At 36.2% G+C, this 20811-nt stretch overlaps 2 protein-coding genes across 3 annotated transcripts in view; one reads left to right on the plus strand and one right to left on the minus strand.

Annotated features, from left to right (window-relative positions):
- grip2a (glutamate receptor interacting protein 2a) overlaps window positions 1-11511 on the minus strand; it is a 34525-nt gene extending 23014 nt beyond the window's left edge. Inside the window, exons 1-4 of one of the 2 annotated variants that reach the window (XM_016497494.1) lie at window positions 11185-11481; window positions 6971-7048; window positions 4488-4623; window positions 1356-1501 (exon numbers count right to left, since the gene is read on the minus strand). In XM_016497494.1, coding sequence (XP_016352980.1) covers window positions 1356-1501; window positions 4488-4623; window positions 6971-7048; window positions 11185-11347 — 523 coding nt within the window. In that variant the 5' untranslated portion in view covers window positions 11348-11481. Of the gene's footprint in view, window positions 1-1355; window positions 1502-4487; window positions 4624-6970; window positions 7049-11184 lie in introns of both variants that reach the window. The other variant, XM_016497495.1, reaches the window with a different exon arrangement.
- Window positions 11512-12231: 720 nt separating this feature from the next.
- On the plus strand, window positions 12232-20448 carry LOC107696922 (protein SSUH2 homolog). Its single transcript, XM_016497496.1, has 13 exons — window positions 12232-12719; window positions 12800-12855; window positions 13766-13870; window positions 14444-14519; window positions 14989-15118; window positions 16355-16415; window positions 16621-16742; window positions 17731-17793; window positions 18056-18138; window positions 19243-19335; window positions 19618-19723; window positions 19808-19915; window positions 20129-20448. Exons 1-13 carry the CDS (start codon window positions 12700-12702, stop codon window positions 20267-20269), a joined length of 1164 nt encoding a protein of 387 aa, XP_016352982.1. The 5' UTR covers window positions 12232-12699; the 3' UTR covers window positions 20270-20448.
- The last annotated feature ends 363 nt before the right edge of the window (window positions 20449-20811 follow it).

Consider the following 20811-nt stretch of genomic DNA (forward strand, 5'->3'; position numbering starts at 1 on the left):
GATCATGTATGTATGGATAGTTTAATACAAAGGAACGAAAACCAATCACAAACAGTACTTTCTTAATTTAAAAACTTGAGATGCAGTGGGATGGGGAAAACCGCCATAAAGTCTCGAGACATATTTTTTAAAAGTTGAATTTTACATAGCTTTCTAAACATGCGGCTCTCTCAGGCGAGATGCGAGTGCAGCGGTGGTAGATGTCCCTCTAGAGAAAATGCGATGAATATGCATTCTGTGTGAACGGCTTTGTTTCGGTTTTGACGTAAACAACATCTTCCCCGCATTGATTGTTCTCTTTTTCTGCAATATTTTGAATGAACAACGTAGCCGCGCCGCATCTAGTGGGTTCAACTGGATAGGCTAACAAAAACATTACATCGTCATCGCATCTCGTGCGCCACTGATAAGGCTGCCTGACGCACACCTTAAAGTCGAATGCAACAATTCTGCATTCGAATGTGGATTATTATTTTAAATTCGACGAATATTCGAAATTCGTTTTTTTTTTGACAGCCCATTCTGCAAGGACACATTAAAATGATCATAAGTGTCAATAAAGACATTTATAATGTTACAAAATAATTTTTTTACAGTCTTCAACATTTATAATAATTAGTGCTGTCAAACAATTAATCGCTATTAATCGCATCCGAAATTAAAGTTTTTGTGTACATAATATATGTGTGTGTACTGGGGCCCGTTTCAGAAAGGAGGTTAAGTGAAAACTCCGAGTATGTTAATCCTGAAATGAGGGAAACTCTGGGTTTCAATGGAGCGGCATTTACTATACAGAGCCGTAGTTCATTGACAAGCTACGCAAAATCCCGTTCAAAATCGCACGGCGATTCATTGCCGATTATGAACACGATTTTGTGTAGCTTGTCAGTGAACTACGGCTCTGTGTAGTAAATGCCGCTCCATCTGAAAGCACGTGCTGGAGATTTACTACTAATCACAGAAGCGGCTTTACTGACGAGATGCGCATGAAAATTGCATTAGTTTTTTTGCACAGCCCTAGCACTAATAATAATAATAAATTATTTTTGATCAGAAAGTCAGCATATTAGAATTATTTCCGAAGGATCATGTGACACTGGAGTAATGATGCTGAAAATTCAGCTTTGATCACAAGAATATATTACATTTTAACATACATTCAAATAGAAAAGTTATTTAAAACTGTAATAACATTTTGCATTATTACTGTTTTTACTGTATTTTTGATCAAATAAATGCATCTTCAGTGAGAATAAGAGACTTCTTTCAAAGACACTTAAAAATCTTCCCAGGTCAAACGTTTATTCCACAGGAGACTGGAGTGAATGTAAATGTGAATGTATATGTGTCCGTACCGAAAGGCGCCAGCTCGTACTCCACCTCCAGCACCACACGCTCACCGATGTTCTTCAGCATGCTGATGATCTCATCATGTCTGAGTTTGGACAGGTTTATCCCGTTCACTGATTTTATATAGTCCCCGACATTGAGCTGGTCACTCCTGCCACACAGACGCATATGGAAAATTAAACAATGCAGTGATACATTTTGGTAACATGCATAGTAGATTCTTAAGTTTCTGATTAATATGTTTGGACAACAAGTGTACAGAAAGATGTGATTTATGAATGTGTGTTTGTTTCCTAAACCATATTTTTCCTTTATATAACATGACATTTTCAGTAACAGTAAAGCATGGCACTAGAAATGCTAAGGTCATGTGTTCAATTTCCAGGGAATGCAAGAGCTACAAAAAATCATACCTTAAATACATTCATACATGTCCATATTTACCTTTTACAAGTACATTAAACAGGCCACATTTACAGCATGCAACCTACATTTATTCCCTTTAATTTTATTTAAAATAAATGCTGTTCTTTTGAACTTTCTATTCATTGAAGAATCTAATAAAAATGTATCATGGTTTCCACATAAATATTAAGCACCACAACTGTTTTCAACATTGATAATAATAAGAAATGTTTTCTGAGCAGCAAATCAGCATATTAGAATGATTTCTGAAGGATCATGTGAGACTGAAGACTGAAGTAATGATGCTGAAAATCCAGCTTTGCGTCACAGTAATAAATTATATTTTAAAATATATTCAAATAGAAAACAGTTATTTAAAATTGTAATAATATTTCACAATATTACTGTTTTTACTGTATTTTTGAACAAATAAATGAATAAATCTTTCAAAAACCTTTTTAAAAATCTTACCAACCACAAAACTGAACTGTAATGTATGAAAATCTATTATTGGTAATGACCTAAATCCTAAGAACAAGATTACTTCCAAATATAATGGCTGCACTGATATGAAGACTCCGCAATCATCAACATACTGCATCTGCTGCAGAAAGGTGCATGTTTGTGTTGTGCAGCAGGTACATGCGGTGTGTGAGTGTATATATGTGTGATGTTAGCAGAGCTGACTCCTCATGTACTGTTGTAGAAGCTAATTTAAGCCGCTGCTGTCACCCAGCGCTAGGATTTTGCCTGTAAGCATCGCATTAACTTAGACAGCGGCACACGCTTGGAACCGACACAATGACGACACACAAAAGTAGTTCATTTACAAATGAGCACACAACCAAAGGCAAAACGAAACACCCAAACACATCATTTTGTGATTCTGCATAATTATGCAGTGGAGTTAAACAGCATTAACACACATATTAATTACAAACTAGCACGTCTGCACTAGAGCTTCGGAAACTGAAAAAAAACAAAAAAACATTAGCTGTGAACTTAAATGCAAGGTCATAAGTTTAAAGCACCTGGCTGCAAAACAAACGTTTGCAGCTCTGCCTTCAGTAACATGCACATCAATCCTGCGTTGCCTACAGGTCAGCACAACCATTCAACTAAAATCTTCCTCCTGTGTGTGTGTGTGTGACAGAGAGAGAGCGGTCACGTTAGGCCTGCGTCAGTCTGTCACACTAGAGGCTGATGTGATTGAGCAGCCCACATCCTGAGGTCACACACACACACACACACACACACACAGGAGCAGCCCAGATCCTGAGGTTAAAGAGCTGTGAGAGTAAACATGGTGCACACCTACACCAGTGCTATTTTAGCATCACTGAAATACTATTATAGTTTTTCATTTTAGTTTAAGTTTTTGTCATTTTGTTATTTTTATTAGCATATTTTCTGGAAAATAAGTCGCACACAGTGTTATTTTAGTATCACTGACATACTATAATAGATTTTATTAATATTTTGAATGAGTTTTTATTTCTCCATTTTCATTAAAATTTTACGACATTTACTTTATTACGTATTTTCTGGAAAATAAGTTGCACACACTACACTAGTGTTATTTTAGTACTGATGAAATACTATTGGAGATTTTATGAATATTTTTAATGTTTTTAGTTTTATATTTTTCATTTTCATTTTAAGTTAGTTCATTTTTGTCAGTCCATCAATTTCATTTTATCATTTTTATTATCATATTGTCAAATATAGCAAAAGGAACACTTATACATTATATACGTTACTATAAAACATGTATTTTAGTTCCTCTCATTCCATAACAAATCCTTTAAATTTACCGGTTTTCAGAACAAAACAGGTATAAAAAATATTAGCATAAAACAGACTAATTATATTGGTATTCATTAGAAATATAACACTCATCATAAATGACACTCATACACAAATTTATTTAAAGTGAAACCATTAGCATGTGGCACAAAAACAAATGTGTGATTTTTTGTATTTTATTTTAAAATAAATTTATTTTAACATATGAAGTTTTAAGTTAAGTTACCATTTTTATTTTTATTTTAATTTTTTTATGGTTATCATTAACTACAACAACCCCACACACAAAATACACTGTGTTTGCAACCCATTTTCCTTTCTGGGTGAAATGGGATATTTCAGTGGAAAACAATGGGCTGGATTTGATATACAGTAATCCAGTGGAAATTAATTGAATGGTGATAAATGTCATAATGCGGAGAAGGGTTCAGAAATAAGAGGTTTTGATGATATCAGTGGAAAAGAAAAGACCAGAGGTTATTTTCACGACCAGAAGTTGTGACCAGAAATTATTTTAATAGAAAGTACAAAGAGAAACATGTTTACCTTATATTTTCTGCTTCTCAAGACTTTCCTCCAGGGAAAAACAACTTAATAATCTCTCAGAGATCTCTCTCAACAATGTCTCAAACTGTGCTCAGATTTACCAAAGTCTGCTCTATATACTAGTTGTAGTTTTTAGTTTATTTATAAAGCACCAATTAAAACTGACCAAAAACTGACCAAAGTGTTATACACTACGAAACAAGATAATACATAAAACCCACACATACTGTAACACAAACTAACAAAACATAACATCTAATATTACCATATTAGATCAATTATAAGCTATTTGATTTTTAGGAGAACCAAGACAAAGCTGAGAACTCCACAAAATGGATACTGATCAGCATGCGTGTGTGTCTCTCTCGTCTGTTTCTCACCGGATCGCGAGACCTCCTGGTCTCAGGTTTGACACTCTTGGCTTGCCGTCCTTGTCACAACCTCCGGAGATCGTGAGGCCGAGACTGGTGCCCTCTTTTTTAATCAGTTCCACCGTGGTCACACCTCTCTGCTCATCTGTGCGTAAACAAACACACACAATAACCACACAAGCACCAGCACACGGACCTTCACAGCAGGTAACTCACCCGCCGGCCCCCAGGGAGCTTGTGTAGCCATGCATTGTGACATGGAAATCAGATTAATTTAACCATTTCATGAAGTAGTACTGCAGTCTGGTAATATGGCAGACTGTGTGTAATAAGCATATTTATACATTATGGAAACAAACCAGGGTGATTTTCACAGGTCATGTCCAAGTAATGTAAAAAAAACGAACACAAACTTTTTATATATATATATATATTTTTTTTTAAGTAATCTCTTCTGTTTACCAAGGCTGCATTTATTGATCAAAAATATTGTGAAATATTATTTATTATATATGTTTCATCCTCATTACTCATCACATGATCCTTTAGAAATCATTCTAATATGCTGATTTGCTGCTCAAAAAACATTTCTTATTACCATCAATGTTGAAAACAGTTGTGCTGCTTAATATTTTGTGGAAACTGTGAAACTTTTTTTCAGTGATTTTTCAAAGAAGCCTTCAAAGTTCTACTGTCACTTTTGATCAATTTAACATCCTTGCTGAATACAATTTGTATTTATTTATCTATTTATTTATTTTTTAAAAGCAAACTTATTGTCCCCATAATTTTGAATGACAGTGTGTTGCTTTATTGATAAAAATTATTATTTCATAAACATAAATGGTTGACATTTATTTATTTGTCACAAACAACACAATATATCATACACACTTTTTTTAAATTACCACAAATACTGTATATAATATAAGAAAAATAAAAATATTTTGTATTCCATAAATTTCCACTCATGTCATATAGCATCGTTGCACTTCGGCCGTCCCGAGTTCAAATCCCGGCTTGCAGACCTTTCCTGATCCCCCCTCCTCCCCTCTCTCTCTCCCACTTCACTTCCTGTCTACATATTGTCCTATCCAAATAAAGGCAAAAAAAAGCCCCCCCAAAAAATTCCACTCATGACGTTTATGAGGACCCCATTAACGAGAAGATTTTGGATGTAGAATCTAATTGCTCTCTTTGATATGTATTATTTGTTAATTTTTTTTTATAACATAAAATGCACTATTTTATTTAGATTTATTTCTATTTTCCATATTTGTCACAAACAACACAATATATCATACACACTTTTTTTAAATGACCACAAATACTGTATATAAGAAAAATAAAAATATTTTGTATTCCATAAATTTCCACTCATGTCATATAGCATCGTTGCACTTCGGACGTCCCGAGTTCAAATCCCGGCTTGCAGACCTTTCCTGATCCCCCCTCCTCCCCTCTCTCTCTCCCACTTCACTTCCTGTCTACATATTGTCCTATCCAAATAAAGGCAAAAAAAAGCCCCCCCAAAAAATTCCACTCATGACGTTTATGAGGACCCCATTAACGAGAAGATTTTGGATGTAGAATCTAATTGCTCTCTTTGATATGTATTATTCGTTAATTTTTTTTTATAACATAAAATGCACTATTTTATTTAGATTTATTTCTATTTTCCACTCATAATGGTTATGAGGACACCATTAAGGAGAATATTCTTTTCAGTATGATCAAATGTTGAAGACAAATTATGTGATAAGCTTTTATGATGCAGCAATTGCGATCTAAAATATGTGCTCATTACTGCTGTTAAATCTCTACAGCATCTGATGGTGAGTGTCAGTGTGGTAAATCACTAGAGCTGACATGATTCTTCACAAGCCCAACGGATAAAAAGAAAAGAACAGAGAGAGCGACTGAGGGTTTATAGCAGCAGTCCGAAGAAATCAAATATCAGCCTCATCACAGATGAACAGTCTCTTTACCTTAAGGTACAAGACACTGTATGAGTGCTGAGACTGGCAGAACTCCTTATACAAAGACTCAGTATAGAGCAAAACACCTCTGATGCAGTATAGCTGTGTCATGTGGAGCACTAAAGGAATCGTTCACCCAAAAATCTAAACTTGTTACAAATTTCTCAGGCCATTCAGGATGTAGCTGAGTTTGTTTCTTCATTAGAACAGATTTGGAGAATTTTTGCATGACACCATTTGCAATCCTCTGCTGTGAATGGGTGCCGTCAGAATGAGAGTCCAAACAGCTGATAAAAACATCACAATAATCCACACCACTCTGCAGAGGATCCATTGGTGAGCAAGTAATGCAACATTTTTCCAAATCTGTTTCTATTAAGAAGCAAACTCATCTACATCTTGGATGGCCTGACGGTGAGTAAATGTTCAGCAAATGTTCATTTGTGGGTGAACTATTCCTTAAACAGCAATTATCTGCAGGTTTCAGTTCTGTTGGGTTACATGCCCACTTACCAGCTATGCTGCTCCTCTTGTTGAGGCCGCTGCTGTCACTTGCAGCATCTTTGCTTCCCTTCGTGTATGGGGCATCTTCTGAAACATGAAATGATCAAATAAATTATGATAATACGTTACAAAGGCAGTTTACAGGCTTGGACTGACTGCTTTTGATAACATTTAGAATTGAATTCAAGCTCAAGTCAACAAGAAACAGCGTTCGCAAGCTCTTTACTTTCATAATGATTTATTTTTGAGTGAACCAGGCTATTCAACAAGAAAAAATTATATGTAAACATATGGAATTCTGGCATGCAACACACACTTTTTATGATACAACAATTAAACATAACAGAAACAAGTTAATACATTTCATTTGATCGATCAGTCATACATAAATTAAACAGTTAGGAAACAGGTAAGACTTCTGTAATGGTACTATTAAAAAATGTTAGACAATAACCAGATTAATATATTTATCATCAATAAATCCAGTAGGTTTCAATCTCATATATTTTAACTGATTGGATATTGGAACAACCACACATAGCCATATTTTAACCAGGTTCATATATTTTAAATAAATACATTTAATGTTAATTAAAATGAACAGATTTATGCTGATTCTAAGGAATTTGAATAAATGCATTCTGAAAATATGATTATTTAAATAAAGTCAAAAAATGCAAATAGGTAATAATAAATTATGCCATGATTTTTTTATTGCATAATCGTACCCATTTCATTTATGTATGACTGACAAATATGCATTACATTAAGTTTATTAGTTTATGTTAAAACTGTGTAGGCCTAATGGATGGAAATGTTATATGCAATTTAAATACATAAATCTTAATTTTACACAACAGGAATTTATTCACTCAAAAATTGAAAACTAAATTTAAGTCCTCTCCTATGTTATTATTGAATATCCAGTTTAATTTGGAAAGACACTTTATGGAAGTATAGGTTACAAATACATTTTCACTTTAAGCAACTTTCCGATACTACAACAGTCCCAATGGAGCAACCTAAAAATGATGTTGAAAGCTCAAGGCTCATCACTTGGTGGTTCTGAACTTCACATCCTCTCAGTTTCCCATCCAGATCTTTAACCAGGACGGTACACAACCTGCATATCTAATAATATATGCCTCAGTTGTTCTCTTCATTGTTTGTTAACCCAAAAAATTTGAACTATTCATTCCGTTCAAAAGTTTGGGGTTGGTAAGACTTTTTATTACACAGCGCTGTGGAATACTTGATTCTGATTGGTCAGTCGCGACATTCCGAGGTAAGTTATCCCTCGATAACAACCGGTAAAAACTAATAACACAGGCTCATCCGGGTAACTGAAGTCGGCGCTGTACTCTTGCTAGGAACTGTTTTTTCTTGGTGGAAGCTTTGTGTTTGTTTAGCTTATAAAATATTAAAACTCAAAATTTGTGTACAATTATTTAATCTGCGATAACAACCGGCTGGATGTACATTATCCCTTACTTAATATTTTGAAATAAGTCTGCATTTATTAAAAACACAATAAAAACACGGTCAAAATTATTGATTTTTTAATGCCAAAAATCATTAGGATATTAAGTAAAGATCATGTTCCATGAAGATATTTTGTAGAAGCTTTGTGTTTGTTTAGCTTATAAAATATTAAAACTCAAAATTTGTGTACAATTATTTAATTATGTCATCCTGGTATCGTGGACTCGCTCTCTCGTTTCATACAAACGCAGCTGCTGCCATTTTGCTACTATTGTTTTGTACGCTGTAATGGATTATAAGATAACTTATACTTAACTTAAACATTTTCATCTTAAATCATTTATCGCCATAATTATTTATGTGGTGAAATGTTGTATAATAAGTGGTGTTGTGTATCCCTTAAATGTCCGTCTCGTTTGAACTTGCCGCTGTGAACTGCTGTTTTCACGGAAGCTTTGCATTCAAATATTTCAACTCAAATCATTATCTCGTGTCTAAGTATTTACTTATGTACCAAGTGGCCGTGTAATAAGCGGGATAATGTACATCCAGCTGGTTGTTATCGCTGAATAACCCCATTCCAGCATCATTACTCCAGTCTTCAGTGTCACATGATCTTCAGAAATACTTCTGATATGCTGATTTGCTGCTCAGGAATCATTTGAGTTGCACCAGTGTTGAAAACAGATGATGTGCTTCTTTATATTTTTGTCCAAAATCTCCTTTTGGTCAGTAAAGATGGTTCAGCTGCCCTTTAGGCCAACAGGCTAAACAAACCAACATCACTCAGACTGTTTGTTTAAGAGGTCAAAGGCTCAAAACATCACACCAGTGCTTTAACAGTCAACAAACCGCACATCTATGAGTAGTGAGCAAGTGTTATATAACACACTCACACACAGCAGCGTCTCTGAAAGTCATCACAGCAGAGTAAAACTGTCATTATGGGTCATGATAACTCATTTTCCAAGTCTATTAAAACTCTGAAACTAATTTGGAGCAAAGCACACCGACAGCCCTGGTTGTGTTGACACCAATCCTGATGTAGGTTAAACGGATGATTTTCTAACAATGCAACTGGAAGCTCAGGGCCTATTTTCAGAGCTGGGCTTTTATTTATAGAGGCCCCAGTGGCCCCAGTTGTCACCCTTCGCTCAGCTCTCAACAGGCTTTTCCATTTACCAGCAGGGCTAGAGCTAAAAACCACACGGCCCAGGACAAATGTTACGGGTGGGCATTCTTTACCCTGTCCAAATAGGTAGACAGTTTCATAGAGGAACACAGTGGACCCTATTTGTCACATGGCCCGAGACGACAACCTGTTCAACAGCACATTCTCTGTTTAAAAGAAAATGACAAATATAATAAATTTTTTGCTGTATATAAAACAGAACCCTAACCGTAAGGATTTGATTAACTTGAACTGTACAAGACAAAACATTTTGAACCTAAAAGTATGCAAATATAAAAGTACCAAACATAATATTGTTTTGGAAGAATATATATATATATATATATATATATATATATATATATGTTAGAATATAATTTAAATACCATTGTATATGCATACGATAATCATTCGGATCCATGGTAATATATCAAAGTACCATCAAAATACCAACTGATACCATATTGTACCATAATACCACCAGCAGTAGTTTTTGAAAGGGTAATTTTGATACCTAGAAAAGACGGGCAAGCTAGAGATATGAAAAAATGAATTCTATAGATAGATACTTTAATAAGGATGCATTATATTGACCAAAGGTGACAGTAAAGATGTTACAAAAGGTTTCTATTTCAAATAAATGCTGAGATTTTGAACTTCATAATAATCAAAGAATCCTACAAAAAAAAAGTGTATCAGTTTCCACAAAAATATGAAGCAGCACAACATTTTCAACATTGATAATAATAAGAACTTTTCTTGAGCAGCAAATCAGCGAATTAGAATGATTTCTGAAGGATCATGAAGACTAAAATAATGATGCTGAAAATTCAGCTTTGACATCAAAGGAATAATTTACATTTTAAAACAATTATTTTAAATTGTAATAATATTACTGTTTTTACTGTATTTTTGAGTGTCTCATGATCCTTCAGAAATCACTCTAATATGCTGATTTGCTATAAATAAAAAATAGTCTTTTTAAATTATAAGATTTATATTTCACATTACTGTTTTACTGTATTTTTGAACAAATAAATGCAGCCTTGGAGAGAGAGCAAAAGACACTAAAGACATTTAAAAAAAAAAACTTTATTATTTAACAATTATGACTGGTAGTTTACATATGATGTATTTATTAAGAAACAGCACATTTCAAGCTAAATTATTCACAAAAAGAAGTTCATAAGGTGTGAAATGATTAATAAAAATCCTAAATAACTGATGATTTGTAATCTAATGAGGTGAAATGAATATGGTCCAAATACTTTGGGCTCACTGTAAAAGACTGCAGATTATTAAAAGTAATTTTAAACAAGACAGCCCCCAGGTGGCAGAACACTGTTTTGCAGGTCACTTCAGCTGATACAGGACAACAGATCTTGCATTCATTTCTCAGATCCACAGTCAAGAAAAACATAAAATAAACATGTTTTTTTTTTAACCTACACACATAACAACTTCAGCAGACTGCTCATGAAGTACACAGCACCTACACATACAATTCACCCTTTACTTGTACAAACATCGCCACACACTCAAACCTTACGCACATTCTCTCATGTCTTACCTTTAACCCTTCCTCTGATAACTCCAATCCGACATCGTAAAGAAAACGAGAACATCTTCCTCTTCCCTTTGACTCCTCCAGCCAGTCCTTTCTTCATGGTCGTCCATGCAGGGACCCCATCCGGGAGCACTTTAGGGTTTAAAGAACAACTAACGTGCCACATGGCTCCTCTTTCCTTCTCCTCTCACCAGTACCACACAGATCTTCAGCCTAGTCTTGCTTCGGGTCTATTTCTCTCTTATCTTCCTTCTCTACCCTCTCTCTTCATCCTGGAAGAGCTCTTTGTTCATTCTCTGTGGGAAATCCTGCAACTTAACTGAGATATGAGGATTTTGGAGAAACACGGCTGATCTCATTTCACCCTCCTCAATGTAACGTCATGAAAATCTGGGTATGACTTAATAATGCATCCAGTTAAATATAGTGGGTAGGGCTAATAACACCGTTGGAGTGCAAGTGTGTGCATTGGCTGCTCACAGATGAGACAGATGGACTGAAGCGGCCTGCTACTGAGATACAGGCTGCCTGAACCACAGGAGAGACACCACACTAACAATAAAGTACCATAATAACTACTGACAGAACCATATTTTGATTTGGATGTTTAAATACCATGGTACTATTAATATGGCAATCGTACAATATTATGGAGGGGAGACTGGGGCTAGCTGTCACAATTTAGTACTGCATCTCAGTCAAACGTCCAACGAATAAATTATCTTTGTTATATTTTACAAACTATACTATACTATACAAACAATTTTCATTATCATACATTTTTTTTCTGGGTCAATGCACAAATAAAATGTCAAATACTCTATATAACATAACAAAGGTACTGTATTGCTCATTGTTACTTAATGTATTAACTAACATTAACTAATGGGACCTTATTGTTAATCGCCACCTATTTGTTAACTTTTTTGCTATTTCATGAATTATTGTTTCATAATAAATGTATTGTTAAAATTTTGCATTGCCATTTTGCATATTGCCTTTTAACTTGAATTTCGCTACCTATATGCTTCCATAAAAGTAAACCACACTCTCGGTTTCTCTTTCTGACTCCTCATGTTCACCAACGTCAGTATGAAACTACGGAGCCCCGAAAGGGCTTTTTTGCGTTCCCCAGAAAAGCGTTGAGTTCGCTCAAGATTTGCGAGTTTTGCATAGTTTCTCTGGGGAACGCAAATAGGTTTTCCTCATAGTTCATATATTTTTGTAATCAACATGTCACTCAAGCCACGGCTCCGAAATGAAACCCACACAAACATAATGAACTAAACTGAAACTGCACGTTGCTCCTTAACGTGCGCTACGACTACGAATATAACGAGGTTTATTACTTTTTATATACAATGAACGCCTGTGTAGACTGAGCAATGGCCTATTGTTGACCTCCTTCGCATTTATGAAGGAAATAACGTAACGAAACACAATCACATGATGATTACAGCATAAGGAAGCTGCTGAACATTTCGGGAACTTACGTTTACTTCTCATCGCGTTTGCAAAATGGAGAGACCGATTGTGAGGTAAGATTTAAAAAAAAAAAATCTTAATAATCGATATTCCCAAAAATGCTCAACCTGACTTCATTAAACTTCCTCTGAAGTGACTATGGATCTAACTACGGCACCATTAACCCGGTTTATGGATTACCAGCACCAGGTAAGAGTTTGTTGTGAAATTTACACAATCTCAGATTTCCACAGGACGACAGCTATATTAGAAATATTACCATGATAACCAGAGTTTCCGCTTAGCCTTAACGTATCTAAAACAACGCTATTTTTTACGTAAATGTATCGCTTTGTGCATAGTTAGTATGCCATATTCATATCATTATTAATAGCCTATTAGAATTCGTATAGTATGAAGTACTTGTGCTACAAAAACGTTACTATAGTATACAGTATTTACAAAAATATGGTTCTCCGAAATATACAGTAGAGTACTCCGGTACTGTGGTAAATGTAAAAAAAATAAAAATAAAAACGTAGTTTTTATAATTCAAAATACTGTGATTAAATCATAATTGTCTGAATAAATCTACAAAAAATGTTACTTATACCAAGTTACCAGTTTTATTGTAGAAACAACTCCACCCAATCGTCCATTCAGCGCCATCCAATAGCAGCAGCTCTCGGACTACAGGCTACTGTACATTCCTAAACCATAAATACACTAGACTTAAGTCCATAGGCATTAGCTGACTGCTCACCCCTTACTTTAGAAGTCTTACCAACAACAAGAATCAGTTCTTCAAGATCTAAAATGTAAGTCCCTAATTAATGCTTGGCGAATAACATTTTCAATAGCTTTCTAGCTTTTTCTAATAATAACTGGCTATTTATAGGCTGTATGGATTTTTCACAAAGGTATTTTAACACTGTGACTGACCATCCATTATCACAATTAATATTTCAAAAGCTGTGCAATAAATATATAAAAATGTTTGAATGTATAGTGACATTTTTGTGATATTTGAAACAGAATTTTTTGAATGGATACTATATGTCTTTCTTGGAGCCGAACTAGTGGAAAACTTACCTAACCGGTTTGTTTGAATCTCATTCAGCCATGGCAACCGCACCTGCGACAATCATCCATGGACCTTCTGCACCCCCTGCAAACATGTTCGATACAGTCCCTGGATATGAAGGAACAATAGCTGGCGGAGGCGGTAAGAAGCATGCAAGTCATGTCAAACATCAAAAAATAAAAGCTAAAGTAAACACTTCAGCATGAGAAAATGTGTTCAGGCTCATATGGTGCATTCAAATTGTGTCAGAAAGATCATATTTACGAGTTGACTTGAAAGCATATAAACATCACTACAAAGTTGTACTTACAAGTGGGGAACTTTTCTTTAAGCCCTGAGTTTCCGAATTGTTAGTGCATGTTAGTGCAAGTTGCATGTACAAAATACCATAGTATTGTACAATTACCATGGAATATATAACAATTAAATTTACAGCACCTTCATAAATGTAACAAAAACGTAAAAGCAAAAAACACACCAATGCACATTCTTTATTCATCATTTTGTAAATACAGAGTTAAAAATCCTTGTTGAATTTTGTGTAGAAAAGGTACATCGCCATCTTGCTCCAACCAAATGATTTGAACGCATCTGATGTCATAAGTATGACTTTCCAGCAGGACTTAAATGCACCAATAGAACTTACGGTGTCAGAGCACAGAAATTCATGAATGGACAAGTAGTTTTGTTGTTGACATGTCTCTAATTTCACAGGTGGGTACCTTCCACCTCCACCTCCATCTGTACCGATGCCTGTGCCTGAACAGGCCCCCAGCTCCCCAGACTGGCAGTAAGAGCTTTTTCTCTATACGAAAAGCACACAATGCATGCATTGAATCTTAAACACATGCGGGGGGGTGTTCAAATTGTGGTTCTCAAACTAGGGCAGCATAATTAATCAAAACAAACCTGAATGTTTATTTTTTTAAGTCATAATATTCAATATTTTTATTTAGTAATTGTAATAAAAACAACATTTATTAAAATATGTAATATATTAACATTATTAATAATTATTGTTATTGTTTTTTTATTGTCATACTGACATATAATCACAAAATTGGGGCCAAATCGCACAGCTCTAGAAGCAAACAGCATACCTGGATTTTTTTTTTTTTTATCCAAAACATTTTAAATCATAATTCAACTGTAGTAAAGCACCTAAAAAGTGTCACAGTGGTAGTAAAAAGTGTCAGAAAACATCCTGTTAGACATGTGCAAAGGTCACTTACGTATTGATCTTTTCTCTCTGATAACAGTATACCCTCCATCTCAGAGGACCGAGCACGTGAATCTTTCGCAACGTACGTCTCCAGCAAGTGCTGTTATAGTTCTGCCCCTGTCAAAGAGGGAGTCATAACCAATATGGAGTCCTTTAATACCTACAGGGTGAGACCTACAGTAAATCATCTTCATTATGACCATCACTTTCTTCTCCAGTATGTGGAGTACAAAAGTAGCAACTAGAGTTTTTTAGACATAAAATGTATAAGAGATACTTTTAAGGCCTGGATTTACCAACATGGTATCCTGCCGAGGATTCTCTGTCCCCTTTTAGCCAAGAGCAAGCCAAGGAAGAAGGATAGGAGTTTACAGCTCCAGGATGAGCTCAGAGCATCACTTGAGGAAGTGCAAGCCAGCAGGATGGTTGGGATGTGGCAGCAGTGAGCTTGGACAAGGTGGGAACCAGTAGTAATTTACTTGGGCTGAGCTCTAGAAAACCAAGCCCCACCTAATAAAATTCATAAAATTCCAGGCTGTCTATGACATGCTACCAAGCCTGTCCAATTTGTTCTGCTGAGGGAAGGCTTGCCTTCTGTGCCTGAAGAGAGGGACCCTGGATCACATCCTTACCCGCTGTCCAAGAGCCCTGAGGGCTGCTATCGTTGACATCATGACAAAGTTCTGAAGGCTATAGTAGATACCAACTCCTGCGGGATTACCCACTGCAACCATCGCTTTTGTTAGGGCTGGGGAGAAGATAACAACATCTGCCAGGACCTCCTCTGGCATGCTAACATCTGCACAGGACTGGGAGCTGAAAGTCAACCTGGGGGAGGCAGTTGAAGTTTCTAAAAACTGTTGGCATAACATCGCTGAGGCCAGACATGGTGCTGATCTCAGAAGCCTCCAAGCAGATCATCTCTTAGAACTCTCAGTCCCCTGGGAGGATCGTATTGAAGAGGCCAAAGAGAGGAAAAGATCTAAGTACACAGAGCTGGTAGTAGAGTGCTGAAGAAACGACTGGCGAGTAAAGTGCGAGAGCCCATTGAGGTGGGATGTAGAGGGTTTGCAGTCCAGTCTCTCTGCAGGGTCTACAACATGCTGGTCAGTAGACAAAGGGGCATTAAGTTGGCCACAGAGGCAACAGAGTTTGCTTCAAGGTGGCTGTGGATCAGGAGAGGAGAACCGTGGGTGGGGTAGTGCTACCTGGACACACGTCTGAGCTTGATCAATCCCAACTGGGTTGCATGGGCGAGGTTATCTGATTGTTGAAAGACCCGATGACCCCAGGAAACATCACTGATGATGTGTCTCGAAGCATCACATAGTGAAGCTGATGTGATTTGTGATTGATAGAACTAAATGTTGCTTTTGATGTGTCTGCTTTTCTTCTGTTCTCAGTATCGTTTGGAGACGTTCATGGAGTCCAGATCTACTGAATGGAGTCAGGAGCCTTATACAGGTACCCGGACGTCAGATAGGGCATGTTTACCTTCATGCTGTCTTTTGCTTTCATTTACACTTGACCACATCTCTGAAAAATGTATACAAATCTGATTTCGTATTCCTGCACTGTATTCAAATTTTCCATGATGATGCAAATGCCAGGAAGGGAAATTTTGCTGTGTTTAATGTGGCTCATAATCAATAAAAGCATAACATTTCAGGTCAGCCTGTGGACGCTGGTGTTCAGCCTGCTCCAGGTCCGTGGCAGATTGCAGCTCAACCTCCGGCCTTCTTTCAAGAGCACAAGCAGACCATTAAAGTGCCATATACTTCCTCAGTCAAGGTTTGACCTTTAACCACACGATCCACAAAAAAACTAAACGAGCAGGTTCCATTCGACACACTTTAGCCACTTTTCCACTGTTGGGAATCGAATGCTTCTAAGAACGGTAAGAAGACTCAGAATTGGTCACTTGATCGTCGTCTGGCTACTAGTTTCTCTCTGTAGCTGACCAAGCGCACTGTTTGACGGAAGTAAATAGAAATATCTAATCATCCTCCATAACATCTCATACCATATATAAACACTAGCGTTTTCCAAGGCAATGACTGATGCATTTGTATTGGAGCTCTTTTATCAGCCACACAGTGGAAAATGAAACCATATCAATATCGGCTGGGATGGATTGGCATGGAATGGAACAATTAAGCCTGAGAACGGTTTGGCCTGATGGTGGAAAAGTGGCTACTATATCACAGCATTTCTGCATGAAACCAACACTTTCTAAAGGTGTTGGCAGCATTTTATTTAATCTTCCAAAAGATCACAAGAACTTTAATTTTGATTGTTCTGTTTGTAGAGCTATTATAGAATGCAACATTCGAGTTCCAGAAGCAAAAGCCCCATTCATTTTCTCAATACAGTACTGAATTTAAAACAGTAACTTAAAGACAAATGCTTTAATCATTTTATTAATTAAGGCTTTGTTTTAGCCCATTAGCCTGTATTATTTCTTATTAAACTTATTTTAACAAACTTATTTTTTAAATAATAATGTTTAGATCCAGAATTCATGTTGAAGAACTACATTACCCATGATTCTGCAAAGAAATCTCCACCAATCAGAGAATCGTGACAAGCAAATCACACAAAAAAACACCCACTCAGCAGAAGCACTGAATTTTATTTAATAGTCTCTCTGCTCTTTCAAAATACTTAAATACTTAAAGTATTTGAAAATTGGACCATAGGTCAGGTAAACATGCCAGTAATGGTTATGTTCAATAAGTCAGATCATATTTTAGAGCATTATATTCTGTTTGTACACTAGAACTGTCACTTTTGTCTGGGAATGGGAAGAAACCCCTGTACCACCTGTGCTGGAGCGGGAAACGTAAGTAAATTTTGACTAACACAGACCAAACCAGCTGCATGCCGGGCATTTCTTTCTTCTCAAATGTTTTTTCACAGAGTAAAATATGGCACTTATATTGAGAAAAAGTATCTCTTTGTGTGGTGCCTGGGGGAAGAATTCAAGCTGAATTGTATTGGAAATGTGCACACAAGCCACAGAATGTTTTTTCTTTCAGTTCATCATATGACGTAAAATACCTTAACATATCAACTGTTTGTCCTCTATTGTTGTCCATGTGCAGAAAGTCTGTTGGGTGTGTAATGGTTCTGGTTACCGTCAATCTGATGACCGCTGCATGCACTGCAATGGGCGCGGGCGTGAAAAGTAATGAGACATTTCTTTAAAATAGGTTTCTCTCTCAAAAAAAGTTGATTTTTTAAATTATTTATTTTACTTGATTTGTGTTTATTTTACTTATTTCATTTTACTTTAAATTATTTTTAATTTGATTTTATTTTATTTTATAATTTTTGAATTTTATTTTTATTCTATTTCAATTAGGGGTTGAACGACTTCTGATTTTTTGAAGTCGACTTTTATGTAATGAAAGTCGAGTCGAAGTCGACTAGTCGCTGATGACGTCATTAATGTACAAATAAGTCTGGAGCTGTGACAAACACTTTGTGCACGGCTATGGCATATGACACAGCGCTGCCCACATGGCTATTGCTCCTATAACAGTTTTTTTATCAGTTCTTTTGTCTTTAGGTCGTTATATTTCTCACAGATTTCTGCTCATTCTAAATCAGATACAGATAAAGTAGCACAGTAAAGATTACATTCATATGAATGCATTAGTGAGAGCGATTGCGTGTGTGAATTAATTCTACCTGGCAGCGTCTCTCTACTAGTAGTGAAGCTGTGGAATTTAGTTATTAAGAAATATATGCTTGAACTTTTCAGGTTCTAAGCTATTTAATTGAGAAATCACAGAACAGTGTTGACAATACATTTCCGCGCTGAATGATTCTGTGCGCGTGATGTACGCGCTACTGTCTGTAGCCTATGTGTGTGTGCGTTACAGTGAAGCAGCGCATTAGATTAGAACGGCGATTAATTTACCTGTACAATAAGCTGTTTAAAACGTGCATTCTCCCGTTCAATTTCGAGCATCCAGTAATATAATCTCACATGGCTTGCGGAGCGCTTTCAGAGTATGCATTTATTTGTCATTTGAACTGTTTGGAAACGGAGCGTAAATGTGGAAGTCCTTCAAAGATTTCTTATCCTGTTGCGCCCTCTATAGGACCAGCGACTACCAGTCGACGTCAAGCTTAAAGCGTCATGGCAGAGCATTGAAGTCGACTAGTCGATGCAACCCCTAATTTAAATTCTATTTTATTTTGAATTCTGATAGAGTCCTGCAGGGGGCTTCAGTGGTTTGGTAATTGGTATTTTCTGAGTTTTGGTTTGTCTGGCATCTTTCAGCTGTAGTTCATGTAGCGGCAGCGGCTCTTGCCAGTGTGACACCTGCCATGGAAAGAGACAGCTGCTCGTCTTCATTAACCTCATTGTTAAATGGTATGATGATCTACATGATATACATTTATGTTTGCTAAGGAAGGCATGGCTATTACCTCAGCATTACCTCCTCAGTCACCGTTTGTGCTAGACATGAATCCTGCAGTTTGTCGAGGAGAGGTGTGCTGTTATGACTTTCATTGTCATTCTTTGCACAAGAAAGCACCATTTATAGTTTCTTTGAAATAATAGAAATGAAGTCAACATTATTCATTATTTTATGATATTCAGAAGTCTTTCAAATTGAACTCTCTTATTCTGAAACCTTTTGGACCACTTCAGGAGCACTGAGAAGGACGAATTCATAGCACAAGACTCAAGTGGTCTGAGAGTGGAAAATCTGGAGAAGGTTTCAGGGAAGGAGCTCTTCAAAGATGCCCAATATATGGTAATAACAGACAGTACATATAGTGAGAGGTAAAAAGAAACTTGAAATTTGTAAGTTCATTAGATGGTTGTATGTTTACTGTAGGTCTATCCAGTGAGGGGCTTTCCAGATGTTTCTGTTGCACAAGCTTCTGAGCGCTTAGTAAGAGACCATCAGGTGAAATACGCCCAAACATCCCTCATATTACAACAGGTACTGCTGTCTTTGTGTGCTTCCAGGCCTTTTTATTTTGTAATTTTTTATCACTTGATTATTATAATCCATAATTTCCAATTACAATTTGTATGTTTTAACACAAAACAATGTAATGCACAACCTTTGCTATATCATTACCAGTCTGTCTAACTAGAGACAATCATCATGCTGAAACTTGAATCTGTCATTCTGTAATTTAATCTGTTTCAGAGGCAGACGATCGAGCTCATTCCCATAACCAAAGTGAACTACATGTGGAAAGGAAAGCCTTATGTTTACTATGTGTATGGAAATGAGTTTAAAGTGAACGCTGATGACTATCCCGCCACCTGCTGCTGTTCTGTGATGTAACATCAAATACACCTGACCTGATGTACAGTATAATATAAATGCTGTATATCCGTTAAGATGAACAAATGTAATGTCTTTTGCCTATACATCCCAGAATCATGACATCTGTAGCTAACAGACACAAAATGCAACCTGTCCGAATGGGGCATTGTTTATGCAGCTTAAATTCTAACCATGTACATATACAGTGGGTACGGAAAGTATTCAGACCCCCTTAAATTTTTCACTCTTTGTTATATTGCAGCCATTTGCTAAAATCATTTAAGTTAATTTTTTTTCCTCATTAATGTACACACAGCACCCCATATTGACAGAAAATGAAGGGGGTCTGAATACTTTCCGTACCCACTGTATGTAACATTTTATGTCACCTGACTCAATATGACCAAATGTGAATTACTAAACCTCTTATAGATTAATGCATTTTTCAGAAGACCTAACTATTGAAGAATATGAAGTATAGTCAGTAGTAAATCTATAAACAAAAATAATGTATTGAGATTAAGAAAGTCAAAATAAACTGTGAATAAACTTTCTTTTTC

Source organism: Sinocyclocheilus anshuiensis, unplaced genomic scaffold, assembly GCF_001515605.1.
Source record: "Sinocyclocheilus anshuiensis isolate Anshui unplaced genomic scaffold, SAMN03320099.WGS_v1.1 scaffold1083, whole genome shotgun sequence".
NCBI classification, from domain to species: domain Eukaryota; kingdom Metazoa; phylum Chordata; class Actinopteri; order Cypriniformes; family Cyprinidae; genus Sinocyclocheilus; species Sinocyclocheilus anshuiensis.

What these genes read in the sequence shown, in the direction of transcription:
- LOC107696922 (XM_016497496.1), top strand. Translation starts at nt 12,700, where the DNA reads ATGGAGAGACCGATTGTGAG. An exon ending in AGTCCTTTAATACCTACAGG is followed by an intron (nt 15,119 to 16,354) that starts GTGAGACCTACA and finishes TTCTGTTCTCAG; the next exon opens with TATCGTTTGGAGACGTTCAT. An exon ending in TCAAAGATGCCCAATATATG is followed by an intron (nt 19,724 to 19,807) that starts GTAATAACAGAC and finishes TGTTTACTGTAG; the next exon opens with GTCTATCCAGTGAGGGGCTT.